Source organism: Lissotriton helveticus, chromosome 6 (assembly GCF_964261635.1).
Source record: "Lissotriton helveticus chromosome 6, aLisHel1.1, whole genome shotgun sequence".
Taxonomy (NCBI): domain Eukaryota; kingdom Metazoa; phylum Chordata; class Amphibia; order Caudata; family Salamandridae; genus Lissotriton; species Lissotriton helveticus.
Window position 1 is genome coordinate 93155531 of NC_136067.1, and position 23016 is coordinate 93178546.

Sequence of the window (23016 nt, forward strand, 5' to 3'; positions counted from 1 at the left end):
ATGTCTCGCAACAACAAGTGGGAATCCTCCTCGTCCCTATCACTGACCGAGGCGTATACGGTTTTGAAATGATCAGCAAAGCACTCAACAATACCAGCTGGGTCAGTAACACATTCACCATCCGGCCTTTCAAGCACAGGGACGACACGATTCACTCTCTCTTTCTTGTCCAGCCACGCAATCAATTTACCAGCCTTGTCGCCCAGGTCATACATCCTGCCCTGTTGCTCTCTATTCATCGCTTTCGCCGCGTCAGTCACAAGGGCCCTATATTCAGCTTGTTTCAAACTGAGGGAATGCAAATTAGAACGAGTAACAGCACCTTCAAGAGCATTTTCAAGCACAGTTATTTCAGTTTCGATGCGTACAAGTTCCTCACATTTAGCCTTCTTGGAAGCAGCAATCAAAGACAATGAATGTCCACGAATAACAGTCTTGAAGGCCTCCCAGAGTGAAACAGAGGAAGAAACAGACCCCACATTTTCATCGAAGTAGTGGTCAATGGATTTCAGCAGTGCAGAGCGGGTTTTAGGATTGCGAAGGTGCTAGGGGTTTATAGGAGCCACTCTACCCTCGCCACCCACCCCAGCCTTGACACAAAGCCACAGGGGGTAGTGATCAGAAATACTCCTTGGGAGCTGACGAATCTCTTTGATAGAGGGTAACTGCGCTGCTGGCATTAAGAAATAATCTAGCCTGGAAAGACTACCATGGGCCCCCGAGTGAAAGGTATATTGTAGCTGCGTAAGGTGCATCAACCTCCAACTATCTATAAGGCCAAAAGTGTCCAGCAGGTCAGCAAGCCACAATTGAGAGCTAGTCAAATCTCTAGGGGGGTGGCGATCCAAAGTGCCGGAGACCACAGAGTTAAAGTCACCACCCAGGATCAGAAGACCCTCGGGAAGACCCAATAGGAGCCGCCCAAGGTCAGCAAAAGGGGACGTCTGCAGGCCCAGAGGGACGTACAGTGTGAGTATGGAAAGCGTCTTACCCTCCCATCTACCGGTGAGCGCGGCATAGCGCCCCCTGTCATCGAGTCTTACATCATCAATTTCAAAGGGGAGGGAGGACCGAATGAGAATACCCACTCCTCTGGAGCCGGAAGTGAATCCAGAGTGAGCGACCAGTCGGTATCCACGTCTATTCATAGCTTGACATGCGTTACCGATTAAGTGCGTTTCTTGCAAAAGAACAATATCGGGGGAGTAGCGTCTAAGAAACTGCAGCACAACCCCACGTTTTATCCTGTCTCCCAAACCATTGACATTCCAGGATAGCAGTCTCAACTCACCACCCCCATCCCCGTAGAAGAGACAGAGCACACCCCTCACAGGACCTTAAGATTGGAATGGACGAAAAACAATACAATGCCTTGTGAACAAAAAAATAAACAGACAAACACCCCCCCCACAACCCCCCAACCTGAACACGTTACAACACCCCCCACCCTGCACCCCTGCGTACGACTCAGAAGCCACTCCAACTTGCAGTGTGCCTGTCGCCCAGTCATTAAACTAATCTACACAAAGAAACCCAGGAGGAGGAAGAGACCCCTTACACCCCCGCCACCCTCTGGCCGATCCAGAATAGAACAAAAGGACAATTATTCAAACTCTGCTGACAAATAAGCAGAAAGTTCAGACGTCGGGGACCATAATGTCACTCCTGCTCCGGTGAGCCACCGTCGGCGCCACCGGGGTGCTCAGTTCGGTCACCCCGATTGGGCAGGGAATCAAGCCAGTCACTGACATTGTCCGGACGATCAAAGAAAAACGTTTATTCCTCATATTCGATTCGTAGTTTGGCTGGAAACAACATGGCATATTTAAGGTCCAAATCGCGCAGTCTCCGCTTCACTCCCCGAAACCCCAGTCTCTGCCGCTGAACCAATGGAGTAAAGTCGGGATTGAAGTTCACAGTGGTGTTGTCGAATTTCACAGGGCCGCACTCACGAGATGCCCGAAGGATAGCGTCCCTGTCCCGAAAATGGAAGAGTGTGGCAATAATGGGTCTCGGGGGGGCACCCGGTTTCGGCTTCCCACCCGGAAATCGGTAGGCCCGTTCAACAGCGAAGAATCTACTGAGACCGGCGGGGGCGAGGTGATTCAGGACCAGGTCTTCCACCAAGGTGTCGGTGGCAGCGTCTTCGGGATTTTCCGGAACACCTATAATGCGTACGTTATTACGCCGGGCCCTATTTTCAAATTCCTCAAGCCGACGGGCCACCAAGTCCTGTGACGAACGCAAGTTGCCGATCTCAGTCTGTACCTCCGTGACATCAGTCGTCAGGCTGGAGGTCTTTAAATCCAAAGCCTTTACCCTTTCATTGGTCTTCGCCAGGTCCGCTCTAATCAGTGTAACATCGATAGCCACCGTATCGATCTTGGAGGCGAGGGCCTCGTACTGCTGTCCCATAGAGGCCTTCATACTGGTGATGGCGCTCATGACATCTTGAAGCGATACCTCAGAGGGCTCAGCAAGGTCCACAGATGGGTCCTCAGGAGTACGGCCGGTGCCGCTGGGGGACCCTTTAGGATGGGTGTAACGGTCCATCACATTAGTTTGAGTTAGTCCCCCACGGAGAGGTGTTTTCGTCTTGCGCTTCTCAGTGTCCGGTTTGGTGGCCATCTTGGGAACAGAGCCCCGGAGGGGCCCTCGCGACGTGGTGAAAATGGCCGATCACGATGAGGCCAAAAGTACACGAAATGGGCAAAAGGAGAGAAGATCCAATAGGGCTGGAAGCCGGACCGTCACTGAAGGAGCACATCAATAGAGCAGACTCAGCCAGATCTGGAGTAGATCAGAAGGAATGCCAGTCAATCAGAGTCTGGAGTAGGAAACTGAAACTGAAAGTTGAAGTGAGGCCGCCTGGGGAAGACCCCTCTGGCCGTTGTTGTTCAACTACTCCTCGGCCTGAAAATCAGCAGAGCCCCCGGTCTCGTCCCGGGGCAGGTCGCAGAAGCACGAGCCGATGTAGAAGTGGCCCCCGATGTCCGATTTCAATTTTGAAAGGAATATTGAGGTCAGCCGAGGATCGCCTTCAAAAGCCCATCTTCAGAAACAGGATATTAGCAGGATATTTGCGAAGGGCGGCGCAGGTCTCGGGAGCTCTGTGCTCACGCGACCATCATGGATGCCCGCGAAGCTCCTCCTCCGCTTGTACCCTTCTTGATGCATAAACTGGAAAGCGCTCTGATACCCTCGGTGGTCAGGTTCGCGCTATATAAAACCTTCCAAATAAATAAACATATGTAGTGAAATATGGAGCACACCACTATAATTTTGCACACCATAGGTGGCGAGTATAGCAATCTGCCCCCAGATATGTCAAGGCTCCAGGATTTTAAAACTCCACTCAGTGATGGACCTGGTGATACATAGGGCATGATTGTATGACCACTGGGCTTCTGTTTGTGGGTGTTTCAAAGGAGTCATGACCTACGGCAGCAGAGCATGTTTTTGGTCCGCTGTAAAGAAAGGAGGTGTACAATTAGTTGAGAGTCATGACAAGGGATGGCCCAACATTCATGACCATTCTTTTATGTGTCCTGATTAACCCATGCACCTTGCTTACTGTAAAAGACGTGCTGGGTCATTGTGTGGCATACATGAATGGAGTACCAATGTCATGCAGGTGATGATTTGTCACCGGTAAGGAGATTCAATTTGCCATTGGGTAGAAACATATCTCACATTCATCTATTGTGTCTATTATTGGCTACTACTGCCATTCCTGAACTGCTACCTGTCTGATTTGACAACATGTAACAGGAGCAGGTGATGTGGCATATTTCAATCACACATATTTTGCATTGAGAGTTTGAGTCAATGTTGTTCAATGTGTACTGCAAAAACAATAGTTGATGGACAGAATGCAGAAAAATGTCATACATTCACCCCAGTACATAGATCTGGGCCTAAATCCATCGTTTTTTTGCGCTCCACACCATCACAGTTCAGACATGGCCATATGCAAATCAGCCTTGACCCTGTGCCTCATGGGAACAGTCCAGCCTGAACTGCCAAGCCATGTCTTTCCTGGACCGGAATCAAGCATCCTAGGACCGGTTTCTGGGTATCAGCCGTCTTCAGCCAGGATAGCTTGACTCCAGTGGTGTGGAGAGCATGGGACTCACGCCTGAGCATACCCATCCCACTCGGGGTGACAAATTCAAAAACAACAGTTGATGGACAGAATGCAGAACAATGTCATACATTCACCCCAGTACAGAGATCTGGGCCTAAATCCATCGTTTTTTTGCACTCCACACCACCCCAGTTCAGACATGGACATATGCAAATCATCCTTGACCCTGGGCCTCATGGGAACAGTCCAGCCCGAACTGCCAGTTCGGGCTGCCAGTTCGGAGGCACACGGTCAGACTGATTTGCATATGGCCATGTCTGAACTGGGGTGGCAGAGTGGGCTAAAGAACGGTGATGGATTAAACCCAGATCTGTTGACTGGGTGTGAGTGTTTGATTGGTTCAGATGCTCCGTCCATCACCACCCCCTTTTGTACCGCCTTGTTCGCCATAAGTTGGCAGGGTATGCTCAGACGTGAGTCCCTTGCTCACTTTGCCACTGGATTCAAGCAAGCCTGGCTGAAGACGGCTGTAATGCCAGAAACCGGTCCTAGGAAGCATGAGTCCAGTCCAGAGAAGGCATGGCTTGGCATTTCGGGCTGGACTGTTCCCATGAGGCACAGGGTCAGACTGATTTGCATATGGCCATGTCTGAACTGGGGTGGCAGTTGTGGGCTAAAGAACGGTGATGGATTAAACCAAGATCTGTTGCCCGGGTGTGAGTGTTTGATTGGTTCAGATGCTCCATCCATCACCACCCCCTTTCGTAAAGTTCAATGTGTACTGCCATGGGAAGGATAGTGTGTGGACATCAATGTGTGACATGGTAGTGTACTCATGGTAGTGTAGAGTGCCTACTATGGTGAGAAAACACAATGGGTTAGAGATATGTGTGAATCGTGCGCTGTACAGTGCAACTGGCAGACTAACTACAATACAGTGCCACACTGCTTGTGCAGCATTGCTCCAAGACAGGCATGTTATTCTCATAACTGTATTGTTGGCTGTCATAGAAGATGTCATTTGTGTATGAGGCTGCACCTTGCTGCACAGTCTGGGGCCTTGGATGAATGATGCAGTGTTTTGTGCACAACAAAACGGTGTGCACATAGGATGTGTGATGTGCAGTTGTTAACACTGAGCAGCAATGGATGTAATACAGCTGCACTGACCTGCATCCAAAGTGAAAGGGTGAAATATGCCTTTTTTTCTAACATACAGCATATCCATGGTTTGTCTGCATATACTTCCAGACAACTTTAGTGATTCTCTGTGGCCTGCCGACCTACCATGCCCTAAATCTATCGGCGGCCCTGCTAAAAATCTAGGAGTATGGTTTAACAATGACCTCAAATTTGAGGATCATCTAAAAAAACTCACAAGGGTCTGCTTTTCCACACTCAAAACGTTACGCAGATTTTTTCCTCTTCTTCCGAGGGAGGCCAAGGAGACCGTCATTCGCGCCCTTATACTATCTAGATTAGATTACGCGAATGCTCTTTTTTGCGGTCTACCAGCTTATCTGATACATCGCCTCCAGGTTATTCAAAATGCCGCTGTGCGTCTTTTGTTTAACATACCCAAAAGCTCCAGTGTCCGCCAACCTCTTCGCGCCCTCCACTGGCTCCCGGTTGCTCACAGGATTTTGTTTAAAATCCTTGTTCTCTCATATCGCGCTGTCCATCAAACCGGTCCAGTCTATTTGAGAAAAAGATTTTCCCTTTACGTCCCTAACCGACCCCTTAGGTCGGCTAATTTGTGCCAAATGACTGTACCAAGATTTAAATACAGCAGACTTGGTGGCCAATCCATCTCTGTTAGAGCTGCGACAGCTTGGAACACCCTTCCTCTCCACTTGAAAACAGCCCCTTCCATCACTGTGTTTAAGAAAGGACTGAAGACCCACCTTTTTAACATTACTGTATAGGGTCCTCCTCCCTCTCTTTGCTCTGGATTCTCTCTGCTCTGCCTTCTCTCTCTTCCGCGCCAGGATACTATTTTCTTAGTAATTGAGCGCGCTACAAAAGCCTTTATAATAATATGCACCATCACATAGTTGAGATTAGTGCCAACACCCCCCTTACAATATAGTGCATGCGTGTCAGCTTAGTGTCCTCACATGACCTCAGGCTATTAAGAGACACATTCCAGCACCAAAAATACACAATTTATGTACTTTCCTCCTTCTATTTGTCCTACGGAATGCAGGACACATAGTAATTGGACATGACAAGAGGCATGTTATTATGTATGATCATTTGACCTCCCCACGGGAGGCACACTATTTACACACAGTCCCAGGGTCCCTGAATAAAAAATGTTTGGAAATGTGTGAGATCTTCATTGGTGTTGGATGGGAAAGGCCACCGGAAAGCCCATGGTACGCATCCTTAAAGTAGGGTGAATGAATGCTGCACTTTGCTGTGGCTTGCCTTACTGCATACCTTTGAGACTATGCAATGTCATGGAGACAGACTTTGCAGTGCCACAGTGATACGATTTGGGGTGCTGCACCACCAGGGCATCATGAATAGTGATACTCCATTATCACAGTTTACTTGTACATGTGGCCCACAGTCGCGTAGGTGGTCTCGACATGTGTGACTTCTTCGAGTGTGTTGCGCATATGTCATGTAGTATGGCGCAAATATGTAGGCCCACACCAACTACGTATGCACTGTCTCATTCAACCCAAGACTGATATGTTAGTGTATTCCTACATAATTGACTGTCATGTGGTCTGTCATGTGTTTGAGAAGTACTTACCAACCAGTAAGCCATTCCCATAGGTCCCATTCTGAATGCTCTCATTGATGGCGGAATGCCGGAACATGAATGGATCATGAGCACTGCCAGGGTACTTCGCAAGGACATTCACGAAGAGGCTCAGATGGTCCACGATTGCCTGCATGTTTATCAAACAGGTGTTCTTCCTGTTGTGGTAGATGTGTGTTGTCGCCACTGGAGACACAATTTGTACATGTGCAGTCCATTGCCCCAACAAATTTTTTTAAATGTTTTTCCAGAGGGACAGCCTGAATGTATGACAAAATATCGACCACAAAAATATCTACCTACAGAAATATCGCAACAAAAATATCGAGGACAATAATATCGAGATGCTATCTCTAACAAGGTAAGTACAAAAATATCGAAAAAAATATATCGATGTCAAAAATATCGTTTTTTAGAAAATATCGTTTTATTTTAATAAAAAAACAATGTAATATTAACAAAATAATACTTATAAATCTAATAAACATAGTTAAAAATATATTATAATATTTAAAATTAATAAATAATGTAATAAAAATGAATAATAATAAAGATATATTACATAGTATATACTTCATTAATAATAACTCTAAAATAATTATTTTAATAACTTATAAATAAATGAAAATATAATAAATTACAAATACATTTATATACATAAAATAATAATATAAATAACAATTAATAACAATGTAAAAGTAATAAAAAAAATTAAATACGTTTTGGATAGCGTATGGGTAAAAATTACAATTCCCACTCCAGAGAGTGTAACAGTAGGGAAAGTGCTGGATAGCGTAGGGGTAAAAATTACTATTCCCACTCCAGAGAGTGCAACAGTAGGGAAAGTGTTGGATAGCGTAGGGGTAAAAATTACTATTCCCACTCCAGAGAGTGCGACAGTAGGGAAAGTGTTGGATAGCGTAGGGGTAAAAATTACTATTCCCACTCCAGAGAGTGCAACAGTAGGGAAAGTGTTGGATAGCGTAGGGGAAAAAAGTTACTATTGCCACTCCAGAGAGTGCAACAGTAGGGAAAGTGTTGGATAGCGTAGGGGTAAAAATTACTATTCCCACTCCAGAGAGTGCGACAGTAGGGAAAGTGTTGGATAGCGTAGGGGTAAAAATTACTATTCCCACTCCAGAGAGTGCGACAGTAGGGAAAGTGTTGGATAGCGTAGGGGTAAAAAATACTATTTCCACTCCAGAGAGTGCGACAGTAGGGAAAGTGTTGGATAGCGTAGGGGTAAAAATTACTATTCCCACTCCAGAGAGTGCGACAGTAGGGAAAGTGTTGGATAGCGTATGGGTAAAAATGACTATTCCCACTCCAGAGAGTGCAACAGTAGGGAAAGTGTTGGATAGTGTAGGGGTAACAATTACTATTCCAACTCCAGAGAGTGCAACGATAGGGAAAGTGTTGGATAGAGTAGGGGTCAAAATTACTATTCCCACTCCAGAGAGTGCAACAGTAGGGAAAGTGTTGGATAGCGTAGGGGTAAAAATTACTATTCCCACTCCAGAGAGTGCGACAGTAGGGAAAGTGTTGGATAGCGTAGAGGTAAAAATTACTATCCCCACTCCGGAGAGTGCAACAGTGGGGAAAGTGTTGGATAGCGTAGGGGTAACAATTACTATTCCCACTCCAGAGAGTGCAACAGTAGGGAAAGTGTTGGATAGCGTAGGGGTAAAAATTACTATTCCCACTCCAGAGAGTGCAACAGTAGGGAAAGTGTTGGATAGCGTAGAGGTAAAAATTACTATTCCCACTCCGGAGAGTGCAACAGTAGGGAAAGTGTTTGATAGCGTAGGGGTAACAATTACTATTCCCACTCCAGAGAGTGCAACAGTAGGGAAAGTGTTGGATAGCGTAGGGTAACAATTACTATTCCAACTCCAGAGAGTGCAACAGTAGGGAAAGTGTTGGATAGGGTAGGGGTAAAAATAACAAACTTATCAATAAATGTTTTTTTAAATAATAAAAATGTTAACTATTAAATAAATATAAACCATTTACAAATACCAATACATAATTAATAAAAACATGATTAGCAAAATATTTGCAGCCAAAAACATTAATAAAAAATACCATATAATAATATTTAATTACCAATTAATAATTAATTAACAATTATATAATTAACAAAACAATTAAATCAAGAACAGTATTACTTTATTACATTTACATTACTTCCAACCCTATTCCCCTATAAACCCACAACCCACTACAGAACATATTTATCAATTAATTAAAATTAATTACCAATTACTTAAAAATAATTATCAATTAATACAATTTAATTTATAATTCTTACTAATTAATAATCAATTTAACATAATTAAATTACTTCCCACCCTATTCCCTTATAAACCCACAACCCGCTACAGAACATATTTATCAATTAATCAATTATTAAAATGTATTACCAATTAATTAAAAATAATTACCAATTAATTAAAATTAATTGATAATTCCTACTAATTAATAATGAATTTAACATAATTAAATTACTTCCCACCCTATTCCCCTATAAACCCACAACCCGCTACAGAACATATTTATCAATTAATCAATTAATTAAAATTATTTGCCAATTAATTAAAACTAATTACCAAATAATTAAAATTATTTTATAATTCATACTAATTAATAATTAATTTAACATCATTAAATTACTTCCCACCCTATTCCCCTATAAACCCACAACCCGCTACAGAACAGATTTATCAATTAATCAATTAATTAAAATTAATTACCAATTAATTAAAATTAATTACCAAATAAATAAAAATTATTTTATAATTCATACTAATTAATAATTAATTTAACATAATTAAATTACTTCCCACCCTATTCCCCTATAAACCCACAACCCGCTACAGAACAGATTTATCAATTAATCAATTAATTAAAATTAATTACCAATTAATTAAAATTGATTACCAATTAATTACAATTAATTTATAATTCCTACTAATTAATAATTAATTTAACAATTAAATTACTTCCCACCCTATTCCCCTATAAACCCACAACCCGCTACAGAACAGATTTATCAATTAATCAATTAATTAAAATTAATTACCAATTAATTAAAATTGATTACCAATTATTTACAATTAATTTATAATTCCTACTAATTAATAATGCATTTAACATAATTAAATTACTTCCCACCCTATTCCCCTATAAACCCACAACCCGCTACAGAACAGATTTATCAATTAATCAATTAATTAAAATTAATTACCAATTAATTAAAATTGATTTATAATTCATACTAATTAATAATTAATTTAACATAATTAAATTACTTCCCACCCTATTCCCCTATAAACCCACAACCCGCTACAGTACTAAAATACAAATTTTAATTAATTTACATAAAAATAAATTAAAAACATAATAAATACATAATATTATACACAAAAATAATTTAAAATTCGATATTAGTAACATCGAAATTATTAACATCGATATTACTGACATCGATATTTCAAACTTCGATATTACTAATATCGATATTAAATCTATTGATATTACTTACCTTCTATATTATGTCCCTTCGATATTTAAACTTCGATATAATTATATATCGATATTTAAATATCGATATTTTGTCTGCATACCGGACAGCCTACCTTGTATATCATTACCAAACTCTGCCACTAGAGGATCTGGTTATAATATAAGTAGGCACGAGCAGTAAAAATGTGAATCTAAAGGGTTCCAGCTTCCCTTTGCAAATATGGCGCCCAAAAAAAAGCTGGAGCAGCATCCAAAAAATAACACTGTAAAATGCAGCAATTGAGTGTCTTGGCTTTCTCATGTATAGCAGGATGTCATCTGCATAGAGTGATATTCGGTCTTCCCACTCTTCCCCTATCGGTATTCCCCAGATCAGGGGATCCTGCCTTACCCATGCCGCGAGTGGTTTAAGGGCTAGCGCGTACAGCATTGGAGACAGTGGACATCCCTGTCTGGTGCCTCTATGTAGGGTAAACACGTGAGATATAGTGGCGTTGACCCATACCCTGGCTAGTGGCTGTTCGTATAAAAGCTTAACCCATCCAATAAATTTGGGGCCCATGCCGAACCGCTCTAAGACTGCGAAGAGACAGCTCCATTCCACACTGCTGAATGCCATGCTAGCATCAAGGGATAAAAGGGCTGATTGCTCATTTGGGCATTGCTCTATTATGTGGAGTATTCCAAACAACCTTCAGAGGTTTAACCTAGTGCTCCTTTGGGGAATGGACCCAGATTGGTCCGGGTGGATAAGGGCAGTAATCATTCCAGTTGAGCGCACAGACAGGAGCTTAGCAAGCACTTTCACCTCACAGTTGAGTCATGAAATTGGTCTTTAAGACCCGCACTCGGTGGGTGGTTTGCCCGGTTTTGAGATTACCGTTATCACTGCTGTCCTTTGGTCCGGCGGTAATATGCCCTCCTGCTTGGCTTGGTTGAACATATTTAACAGGAGTTCCGCAGTTTCCTCCAGCATGACCATATACATCTCAACTGGTAGACCATTTGGGCCTGCTGCTTTACCGGATTGCAGGTCTCGTGATGTTAATTTGATTTCATCGACCGTCAGGTCTCCCTCCAGCAACTCCCTATCCTCCTCAGTGAGCCGTGACAGGAAGATGTCATGCAGGAGGTCTCCGCAGTCCACCCCTGTGTGGTCTGAATGGGACGCATAGATCCCCTCATAGTATTTAGCAAACTCCTCGGCTATTTCCACCCCTATTTCATACTTGCCCCCATTCGTATCTTGCAGTTCTGGGACCCAGCTCCCTTTCATCTGTCGCTTATCCAGCCAGGCCAGCAACCTGTTGGCCTTATCCCCTACGTCAAAGTCTGTGCTGTGTGGCCAATGCCTGTGCCCTGGCACTATTTTCCAACAGATCCTTGAGTTTCCGTTGAGAGATTAGACAAAAAAGAATGTTTCATTTCATTGGTCACATGAATGTGAGAAAAGTTTTAATAAAATCAAACAAGCCATTGAGATTGCTACTGAAATGGCATACTTCAGTCCAAAGCTTGACACAGAGATGGTTGTTGACACTAGCCCAGTCGGGTTAAGAGCTATCCTTACATAGCACAGCAGGCACCCAAATGCATATTGTGGCATATGCAAGTAGAAGTTTGTCCCAAACAGAAAATGCTTACTCATAACCTGAAAAAGAAAGCTTAGCCATGGTACGGGCTTGTAAACATTTCTATGTATTCTTGTATGGAAAACGTTTTATGCTGGTTGCTGATTATCAAGCTTTACTGTCTACATTTAGAAATCCAAAGGCCAAAATGCCTCCTCGCATTTAACGATGGTGACTACAATTACAAGAGTATAATTATACCATTGTGCATCATCCAGGGAAAGATCAGAACACTGCTGACTACTTTCCAAGAGTGCCTATACAAGGTCACGGGACTCCATCCAAGCCGGCTTAGACCTGTATCAACTTCAGTACTAAAATCAAACACACCAGCTGCAATTTCGTTAGCTCAGATTATCACTCCCATGAGCCATGAAAGTGACATGTTAAAGTTGGAGTATGTAATTACACATCAGTCAAGGAAATAACACACTCAACCCAGTGGCGGCCGGTAAGTGTTGGGGGGAGGGGGTGGACCGGACACACACGCTCACATACACATAACACTCACAACCAGGCGCACACACACACACAAACACATTCATTCACAACACTCTTTCCCAAACATTCATACATGCATGCTTGCACTCACCAAACAATGTAAAAAGAAAATAAATCACACTTACCTTCAGCCAGCTCAGCTCTGCCTCGGAGGTTCCAGGAGGCTTGGGCCTGCTGCCTTCCCTCATTGGCTGACTTAAGGTCAGCCAATGAGGGAAGGCAGCAGTCCTATCGTCATCACAGAGTGGGATGGGTCAGAGAGACTACTGACCCCACCACACTCTGTGATGAAGTGTCACTGATTGATACTCGACCCTGGGCGCTTCAGGGCTTAAAACTGAAGCGCCCAGGTGCGAGGCAATCAGTGACGCTAACCCTCGTCACTGAGGGGAGGGCCTGAGAAAGACACGCTCAACGGAGCTGTGACTTTTTCAGCCCAGCAAAGTTCAGTTCAGGCAGACAGGAGCCAGCGCTAAATGCGCATGTGTGTCTCTTGGCTGCTTAAACTGAAAGTGAAGGGTGTCTGTCAGACTGACTTTTGTTCAGCCTGACAGACACTGTTCCTAAGTGGAAAAAGGGGGCGGGGCCTTCTGCCCAAATGGACCAGCCGCGCCTGACTCAACCACTCACCAGCAGTGGTGACTATCAAAAATACAAAATGTCAAGGATGAACTGTCCATAACTCAGGAAGGAGTTATATTACGAGGGTCAAGAATCCTGATTCTGGAGAGTCAGAGACAGAAAATAATTGATGTGGTCCATGAAAGACATTGTGGAATCATTGCAACAAAACAAGCTCTTCGAGACAGAGTCTGGTTTCCTTATCTTGATGTCAAGGTTAAAAAGGAATTAAAGGCATGTCATCTATGCAGTTGCCTTTCTACAAAAACTATTCATCACACCTTGGACATGTCAGTACTCACAAAACATGCATGGGTGAGAAAAGCCAATTACTTTTCTGGTCCACTCGACAATGGACATCACCTGCTGGTGATTATGGATGAATACTCACGATTTCCATTCGTTGAAGATCTTTCATCTACTACTCAAAAATGAGTCACTGAAAGCATAAATGTCATCTTTGCGACTTGGGGTGTTCCAGCCAGAGTGAAGTCTGACATGGCCCTCCCTTCAATAGTCGAGAGTTCAGAGATTTCTTGGAGCATTTGAACATAAAGCATCAAAGGAGCACGCCTCTGTGGCCTGAGGCCAATGGACTTGTTGAGCTTTTTATGAGTACACTAAAGAAAGCATTGCAGCGTGCTACTCTCAAGAAGCTTAATTTATAAACTGTATTGAATTTTACCTTGAGAGCTTTCAACACCTCATCTGGCCACAGGTGAATGTCCTGCAACATTGATGTTTGAGAGAGCAATGAACACCAAGTTACCTCAATGGCCCAATCGGAGAAAGAAAGATGAAACAACAACTCATGAGAAGGACTTGGTTAACAAACAAAAGATGAAAGTGTATGCTGACAAGAGACGACATGTGAAAAACACTGTCTTCAAGAAAGGAGATTCTGTGCTCGGATGACAATGCAGAGAAGAAAATCTGAGGCTCTCTTTGATGCAGAACCTTTTCAAGTGGTGTCTACTAAGGGACACATGCTGACTGCTCAGCACCCCAAGAAGTCTATTACCAGAGACTCTTCTCATTTTAGGCACTAACTAATTGTTGAAGGAGAGGCTGGGGATGAAACATCAGCATCTGCTGTTGGCTATACTCTATTGACTCCGATCCTGGACATTAGTTATGACACTTCTCAGTTTCCCAGAACAAGATCAGGTCGAACAATTAAAGCATCAAGAAAGTTGATTGATGTACTTTGATTGTATAGGTCTATCTATATGTATTTTGTCCAAAAATATGATTTTTATCAAACATAGGGGGAAATGTTGTGTCTTGCGAGTTAGAAATGATGGCTCCGGATAGGATCCGTAGAACTGTGATGTAAGTGTTAGAGCAGAATGCAATGAAGGCTAGTTTAGAATGTTGGGTATGCAGTTACACACAGACAAATAAAGACGCGGACAAATAAAGATGTGTAATGCTAAACTCCATGTGTGTTGTAGTCCTTTGCGGGTCCCCAGGCTGGGGGGGACGTTACAACGACCATTAAACTTAAAGGGACTATTTATATTAACAGTTAGTGGGAGAACCTCTGTACCTGTGGGCGATCGTCAGCACAGTTTTATCACCAAATCGTTTACGTATCGTCTGCTGCAGCACCTGGTCGGTCTTCTTGTCCACGCTCGCTGTGGCCTCATCAATGCAAAGAACCTGCACCAGAGGGCGAGACGGAGCATGATTGGTATAAAGGTAGCTGCATTTTTCTGTAAATCTTTAGGTAGAGGGGAGGGCTCTCGCGTGGTTTAGCAGTTCTGCTTGTTTTCTGATTTGGGGCAAGACCTATGGTGTTGGATTTGTGAGCTGCGACTTTTCCTGTCTCGGTGATGCACTGATATATTCTGTATATATACAATGTCAACACTACAGAACTGCTCGCTGAATTTGCCCATTATCCTAATCCACTGATCTAAGTAGTCCCTAACTGCTGCACATTTTTATTGCTATTGTCATAAAAACCGGTTCACTTCTAGGAACTAGATTTTTTTTATCTTTGTGAAAGCTCAACCACAGCTTATAACAAAGCTATAGATTTTCTACCCCATTTTCTACACTGGTAATGATATCTGTCTTTAACTGCCAGAGTCATAGTTAAAGGGCGGTATCCCTCAGCTGGTTTCAGAGAAGCTGAAACATGAATAATCCTCAATGAAAAAAAAAAATAGCTTTTACTTTGATTAAAGATATTCAGGGAAAGTTCCCTTTTCTCTCTCCAACACACTTACCTTAGTATCTGTCATGAGGGCTCTTGCTAGGCACACAAGCTGCCTCTGTCCTACCGAGAAGTTCTTCCCTTGTTCTCCCACTTCCGAATTCAACCCACCTGTATGGAGATAACAACAGATGCAGAGGATGATGGCGGACCAGTAAGAACAAGCAATATTTATAATGTGGATGGCTAGCAGTCACAAATTGGGGTCCCTATCCACAGAGTGGTTGTAAGTGATATCAGACAGAGACACAATGTTTCGCAACGCCCTGATGCAGAACCCTCCATCTTCCTGATATTGACAGATTTATTTTCTGAATGACTCCTCAGGGGACTGAAGGGGGTAAATATGTAGACCCTCTGCTCAGGAAACCATGGGAGACCCATGATTAGTCCACTATTCCCTTCCATTTATCTCAATCATGTTGTATTTATTTAGTGAGAACATACTCTTCAAAGGCTCCTAGATCCCAGTTCCTCTCTCTAATGTGATGGTTTCAGAAAGTAATAAGATTCACTATAGAGAGAGTGGTAGCCTGATGTTAAAATTTTATGAATAGTCAACAACAAAATTAAGCCCCAAGGGATGTACAACTGGGTAAACAGTATGGTAATGGCTGTTCCCTACAGGTCACTTTGCATGGATAGTGACTTGAACCACACTCACCCATGCGAGCTACCACCTTCTTCAGGTGGCACTGCTCCAGGACTTGGTACAGCTCAGGGTCGAGGTGGCGGCCCCTTGGGTCTAGGTTCTCCCTGATTGTTCCACTAAAGAGAAATGGGTCCTGGGGAATGATGGCCAGCTTGGACCTGTGGAAACAAGAAGTGAGACACATCACTGAACTTCAAAGCTTGATTTGTTGGGAATGATATGACATTATGGCCAGCATTTTTGAGTCTTTGGGAAAATAAAAAATGGATTAGAAAGAAAACGTTGAGGAGAGAGGTAGAAACAGTGAGAGAGGGGGAGACTCTCAACCTTCCACTCATTTGCGTTCATGTCCGACTTGTCAGGCTGAATAAACATTTACAAGTTCAGGAAATGTGCACATTGCACTGTTCATTGACCCTTGAGAGCTAGGTAGAGCATCGGATAGGTGGATTACTTCTTGAACATGCAGAAAGTGGAAATTGGAAAGTGACCCTTAGCTTCTTTGCCTTATTGCTGCATTTATCATTTCCTGTACTGAGAGGGAGTCTATATCCTGGGCCTCATAGTATTTCTTGTCTATCACACTACATAGAGATGTGTTGGCACTGAACACCTGAAGCAGAGATTGTGGCAGGAAGGCTTTTTTTTTATAGAGGACAGCAATTAAATTAGGAACCTCAAGTCTGAGTTGCCTGGATGGCAAACATGTATTGTCACTGAAGGGGCCTTTGTATTGCAGTGTGGTAGTCTCTCCTCAGCCCAAAAATTAGCTAGACTATGTGCACTGGCAGAATAAAGATACACTGTAGTCCAATGTAATGGAACTGCAGCAGAAGAGACAGGAATTTAAATCTGCCCCATCTGCGAAGAGGATCCCTTTGAGTTGGGAAAGCCATTAAAATAATATTTCTAGAGTTTTGGCCATAGCCGTTGTTGGACTTGGCCCTTTTTGCAGGTTCACCCCTAAACTTTTTGCATTTCTCCCAGCCTTTTTCTCTGTGTAGTGTTAGTGGTTTTAGGCCGCTGGGCACATTAGCACTGTGGTCCAGTGTAAAGTGCATGCACTCTGTGTTACCTTCAGTGGGAGTGAGAGTGGCCTGCCCTCCCATAGGAATGCATGTGGGATGCACTGCTCAGTGTGTGTCAGTGGTAATTCCTGTTATGAAAGTAGCAGTATTGTCAAGTCTGGTATATATGAGATTGTGAGAATAAATGCTGTCCAATGGTGTGCACAGATTTATTATGACTATGTGAGAAATGCCACTTTTAGAAGTTCTGAGTACCATTTACTAAATCACTAGATATCTAGACCCATGAAACTAAACCAACAGGTCCACACTGTTTAAAGTGCCATTTTGCATTTTATTTGGCAACCAGCTTTTTTTGAATTACTTATAAAACACTCTATACACATACACAATTTTATTTACAGAAAAAAACATAAATCACATACTTAATGAAAACACTTCACCACAGAGACACCAACAACCACTCAATGCATCCCTTCATTCATTCCCCCAATCATTCACAACACTAATAGTATTCAACCCTCACACCACACACATGCCCCACCGGGTCGGGCCAGACCTGACTGCTTAACTTGAAAATGGCCACGTCCCAGGGAGGACTACTATACAAAATAGCCAAACAACCAAAAGATTGGACCTCAATCTCACAATGGCGCACACCCAAATCAAAACTTCCAAATGTCACAGCGTACAACAATTATTTACAGTGCACCAGTGGACGACCTAATTTATCACACGTTTGACATAACACAATACAAAGGTCGACGCGTTTCGAACCCAACAGGTAACAGGGTTCTCATCAGGACCACAGAATCTAAAATAAAGAGAGAAACACATACTCTTATTCAGTTGGACAGTATCTTTTTATCCATCGGACAACAAGCACCAACCACGGTGCAAGCAGCCTACCTTAGTCAAGCGGCAGACCAAATCTGCTATGCCAGGAATGAAGAAAGCAAGAAGGAGTGTCTAAAAGAAAACAGATTGACAACAGAACAGTCTTACAAAAAAAGTCCATCTTATACTGTCACAAAATGTATACTTTTGGTTTGCCGGTACAGAAACTTACAGAGAAGTGTCTCCAAGAGGTCTTCCCACCACTATTTGTATGTTAGATTGCAGGATCGCCGAAATGAAATCTGTGTCACCTGCCAGGCAAGTACAAGCGTTTATAGCAATTGCTCATGCTCCAATTAATTCGCACACACTTATGTGAAAAAGCGGATGGACATACCTTGTTCACTACGTGTCCACAAAGTGAGCAAACGATCACCAAGGACTGTTTTCCCTTGTATCCCGATTTTCACCAATACTGTAAATAAACAAAACTATCTCTTAGTTCCAGTTGCTGGCTCGTCACACGTCAAAGCATCACAATGTGCATTGTTTATTTTGAAAAATCGCAACGCAGCATTACAAGTTTATTGTGAAACAGCGGAGAGTTTTTAGACTTCACTTCCCAGCTGCCCTATCTGTCCCAGATAGCCTTGCGACACACCGCGTCAGACGCCGGATTTGTGGACGGGCGAGAAACGATTGCTTCAATTCCAAATATTTAGGTTAGTGCTGCGTTGCGATTTTTCAAAATAAACAATGGACATTGTGTTACTTTGACGTGTGACGAGCCAGCAACCGGAACTAAGAGATAGTTTCATTTATTTACAGTATTGGTGAAAATCGGGATACAAGGGAAAACAGTCCTTGATGATAGTTTGCTCACTTTGTGGACACGTAGTGAACAAGGTATGTCCATCAGCTTTTTCACATAAGTGTGTGCGAATTAATTGGAACATGATCAATTGCTATAAACGCTTGTTCTTGTCTGGCAGGTGATACGGATTTCATTTTGGCGGTCCTGCAATCTAACATACAAGTAGTGGTGGGAAGACCTTTTGGAGACACCTCTCTGGGGCGTGTGTGTGGTGTGAGGGTTGAATGCTATTAGTGTTGTGAATGATTAGGGGAATGAATGAAGGGATGCATTGAGTGGTTGTTGGTGTCTCTGTGGTAAAGTGTTTTCATTAAGTATGTGTTTTATGTTTTTTCTGTAAATAGAATTTTATATGTGTATAGAGTGTTTTGATAAGCAATTCAAAAAAAGCTTGTTGCCAAATAAAATGAAAAATGGCACTTTGAACAGTGTGGACCTGTTGGTTTAGTTTCATGGGTCTAGATATCAAGTGATTTAGTAAATGGTACTCAGTACTGGCATTTTGTTCTGGTGTTCTTTGACTTTTAGAAGTTGGCATTTCTGTGTGCTATGTGTCTGCCTGCCTGATGTGAATTGCATGTCTGGTTTTGGAGGGACAGGGTAGAGGAATAGAGATCTGCAGTTGGAGTATGGAGAGGGGTGACCCTTTGATCTGAGCAGGGCGTTGCCTGGCAAGGTGAATGATGGATCCAACGCCCACGGTGCGTCTGATAGCGGACCCCCTCTTCCTCAAAGGCAGGATGCAGCATCATAAATAAAGTGCTCCAGGATAACACCAATCTGGTTCTGGCTTGGTTCAGTGATTTGTGGCTTTTTATGAGAACTAAGGGGCCCATTAGGATGTCGGGCGGATCGCCACCGCCATGCGGGTGGTGGCGATCCACCCGACATCCTTGTCCACCTGCCGCCCATTTACCCCCCGCCATATTCATATGGCGGGGTGGACCGCGGCTGAAGGAAACACCGTCTGCCGCTTTTCTGCCCCGGTCGCCTTGCAGCCGGGGCGGAAAAGGGTTTATATGGTGGCGGTGTCTATCAGACACTGCCAGCCATATTAGGATGGGCTTTGGGAGATGCCTTTCCGTGGCGGCAATGCCGCCACAGAAAGGCAGGCGGTCTTTACTTTGGGGGCCCCCTGTGGACCCCCATGGTGAAGGAGAGGTGGGGGTGCACATGGGGGGTACCTGTGGTACCATCCTGCATTTGCATACACAATGCGGCAGGCACCGCTCGGTGCCTGCCGCTTTGTGTATGCAAATGCATACCATGCATTCATAGCATTGCGGCGGGTGCTGGAGTGAACACCACCCACCGCAATGTTATGAATCCATGATGTGCCCGCCAGTGTGGCGGGCGCATCATAATGGCCATGGCGGGACCGCCGCTCAGATCGACGGCGGTCCCGTTTTGCACGAGGATGGCGGGCGGGCAAAGTCCGCCCGCCATCCTAATGGGGGCCATAGCCTTTTGGTGGTATAAGTAAAGGGGCTAGGACCCCATGAGGTTGTTCAGTTCCAGGATGCTGTGCTGATCCTGCTGGGGTGAGGTGCTGCTGGGGCCCAGGAGGAACTGCCATGAGGGCTTGCCTCCCTGGGCCCTGCATGGCCCCTGGACCTGGAAGAACTTTTATTTGGGACCATTTCGCTTCTTTTCAGCCTCCAGGACATTTGGCTGCATCTAGCCCCTTGGGAGTCCTTTTATTTTTAGTTCCCCTGAGAAGGAAAAGCGTGGGCTGCGCAGCGCTGCACTGCCGCCCTTGGAGAGGGAATCCTGATGAGAGGGATTCCCCTGTGATGCTGGAAATGGCGGGTGCCCACCCCGCTTGTTCGATCTAAGTTGCGGGTGCCCACGCTGCTTATTTTTATATTTAAACCCTGAGGGAGCTTACCCCCTCATTTCCATCGCGAAAGGAGAAGACGAAAATGGCCGACCAGGAAGTCAGACACGTCTGCCTGGGACATGGGCGGGGCCTGCCAGCCGCATCCCTGAGTGCGAGCTGAGGAGGACGGGAGCCTACCCCACCTCCCCGAGTGCAGAGGACAAGTCCCGGGTCCCAGAGGGGAAGTGAGGAAAGGCGCCAGAAGCTGCCAATGGCTCCAGTGAGTGAAGGGAAGCCCTGTGTGCAGAGAATTTAATGGCCCAGGCGGGAGCCTACCCCGTGCTGGGACGTGCCGGAAAGGAAGGCGGGAGCCTACCCCGTACCGGGATGTGCCAGAAAGGAGGGCGGGAGCCTACCCCCGCCTCCACGAGCACCAATGCCAAGTCCCAGGTCCCGGGAGGGGGCCCAGGTGAAGAGAAAAGGTGGCAGAGGCCGCCGATGGCAGCGAGGGGCTCCCGGGAGTGAAGGAAAGCCTCACGTGCAGGAGTCCAGCGAGGCTCTCATGAGAGAGAGAGCCCCGCAGTGTGGTAACTATGGCGCCAGGGGCCCGAGGCACATTGCCGGTGCCTGCCCTCCTGCCGCATTGAGAGAGAGAAAGAGAGCCCCCGATGAGTGGGGGATCCCCTGTTCATGAGGCCCGACCGGAGAAGCAGAGTCCGGTGAGTGGAGCCTGGTGGGGAGTGTGTGTGTAGAGGCACACTATCGGTGCCTACCCCCCCCAGAGCTATGCCCCGAGGCACGGAGGTGACAGTGGCTAGTTTCCCTGAGCGGACCAGCCGTTGCGGACCGCTCCAATGTCGGACATATTGGTTTCCAGAGTCCATGGGGCTCCAACATTGGGTATTTTTAATTTAAGAGCCCGTGAGGCTCCAACAACTGGCATAATGATTATTGAAGGGCTCAGAGGGGCCCATTCTTTACCCCCACATGGCCATTTGTCTCCAACTGCCCCTCTTGCGAGAGGGCAGTTGCAACATTAGGGGCATCTTGGTTGTGGAGCCCCAGTGAAGGCCCTAGGGCACAATCGTGCCAGAGCTAATTACTGATACTCGGCTGCCCTGCACCAGCGCAGGCAGCTACCACGCTTTTGCATACTTCGTTCAGAGGGCACAATGAGTGCCCAGGCCTTCCTTTCCTTTACAGCTGCGCAGCACTTAGTGCCAGCTGCAACGTTTAGGCCATCTTTACTTTGGAGGCATTTTTGCTAGGAGATAGGAGTGAGATACACTCCTCTGCCCCAGTCCTTTCACAGCTGCACGGCAATTAGCGTCAGCAGCCACGTTTAGGTATGCGCAATTGCGCACATGGACTCTGCTGCATTGGCAGCCGCCCTGACTTTTGGACATAGGGCATTTGAGCCCCCTTTGAGAAGGCCAGTTGGCCAGGGGGACTGTTAGGTTTATAGGGCACCAGGCCCTAATGTGATTTATGTGGTGCTAGGAAATGTGATTTATATGCTATGATTTACGCACCCTTATTTATGCCTCTAAATATGGTTTTATGATTATGAGGTAGTGCATACTGTGTCTATGTGTGAGTTATTCTATACTGTGATATATGCCTCTAGATATGGTGTAGGTAGGAGGTTATTTTCATACTGTGTTTATGTCTGAGGTATTCTCCAATGTGGTTTATGCTAGTGAGATTATTTTCCAACGTGAATTATGTTTAGGAGATTATGGTCTAATATGTTTAGGTATGAAGCTATTTGCCTACTGTGATTATTCCCTAATGTGAGTTATGCTTAGGAGGTTATGGTCTAATATGTTTAGATTGCATAATGTGTTTATGCTGGTGAGGTTGGCGCAGAATGTATTTAACGCCTAAATGTGACACTGTGCATATAATGGTTTATGTTACAGGATGATGCTGAGTACAGTGTTTGCCAGTAATTACTGGTTGTGTTCTATGTTTATTATATGCCTACATTTACTGTCTTTACTAAGTGTATATTGTGTGATTACTATTTTAATATGTTTTATGATAATACAAAGGCTATTTTTGATATAACCTTGTGTGGAGTTCCTTTTGTGGTGTGTCTAGTATGGTGTTGCTGTGTGTGTGTTGCACAAATGCTTTACACATTGCCTCCGGGACAAGCCTGACTGCTTGTGCCAAGCTACCAAGGGGGTGAGCAGGGGATATCTTTGGCGTGTAACTCCCTTGCCCGGACTAGAGTGGTGGTTTCTGCCTGGCTTTGGGGCAAGCCTTAGCCAACCAGAAATCCCATTTCTAACATTGGTGGTCAGCGATGAGCACAGGACTTGCGTTTGCGCAGTACTGCAGCGACAACTGGTTGCACTACAAGCTCTGCATTTTAGATAGTCACATGTATGGGGATTATTGTTTCTGATTTTGTTTAAGTATCATTCTTTGAAATGTGTTTT

General features: G+C 44.6%; 1 protein-coding gene across 1 annotated transcript in view; it reads right to left on the reverse strand.

The window, feature by feature from the left end:
* LOC144762273 (ATP-binding cassette sub-family C member 10-like) overlaps window positions 1-23016 on the reverse strand; it is a 993059-nt gene that overhangs the window by 67122 nt on the left and 902921 nt on the right. Inside the window, exons 19-21 of the mRNA XM_078647415.1 lie at window positions 16024-16169; window positions 15373-15470; window positions 14688-14800 (exon numbers count right to left, since the gene is read on the reverse strand). Coding sequence (XP_078503541.1) covers window positions 14688-14800; window positions 15373-15470; window positions 16024-16169 — 357 coding nt within the window. The remainder of the gene's footprint in view (window positions 1-14687; window positions 14801-15372; window positions 15471-16023; window positions 16170-23016) is intronic.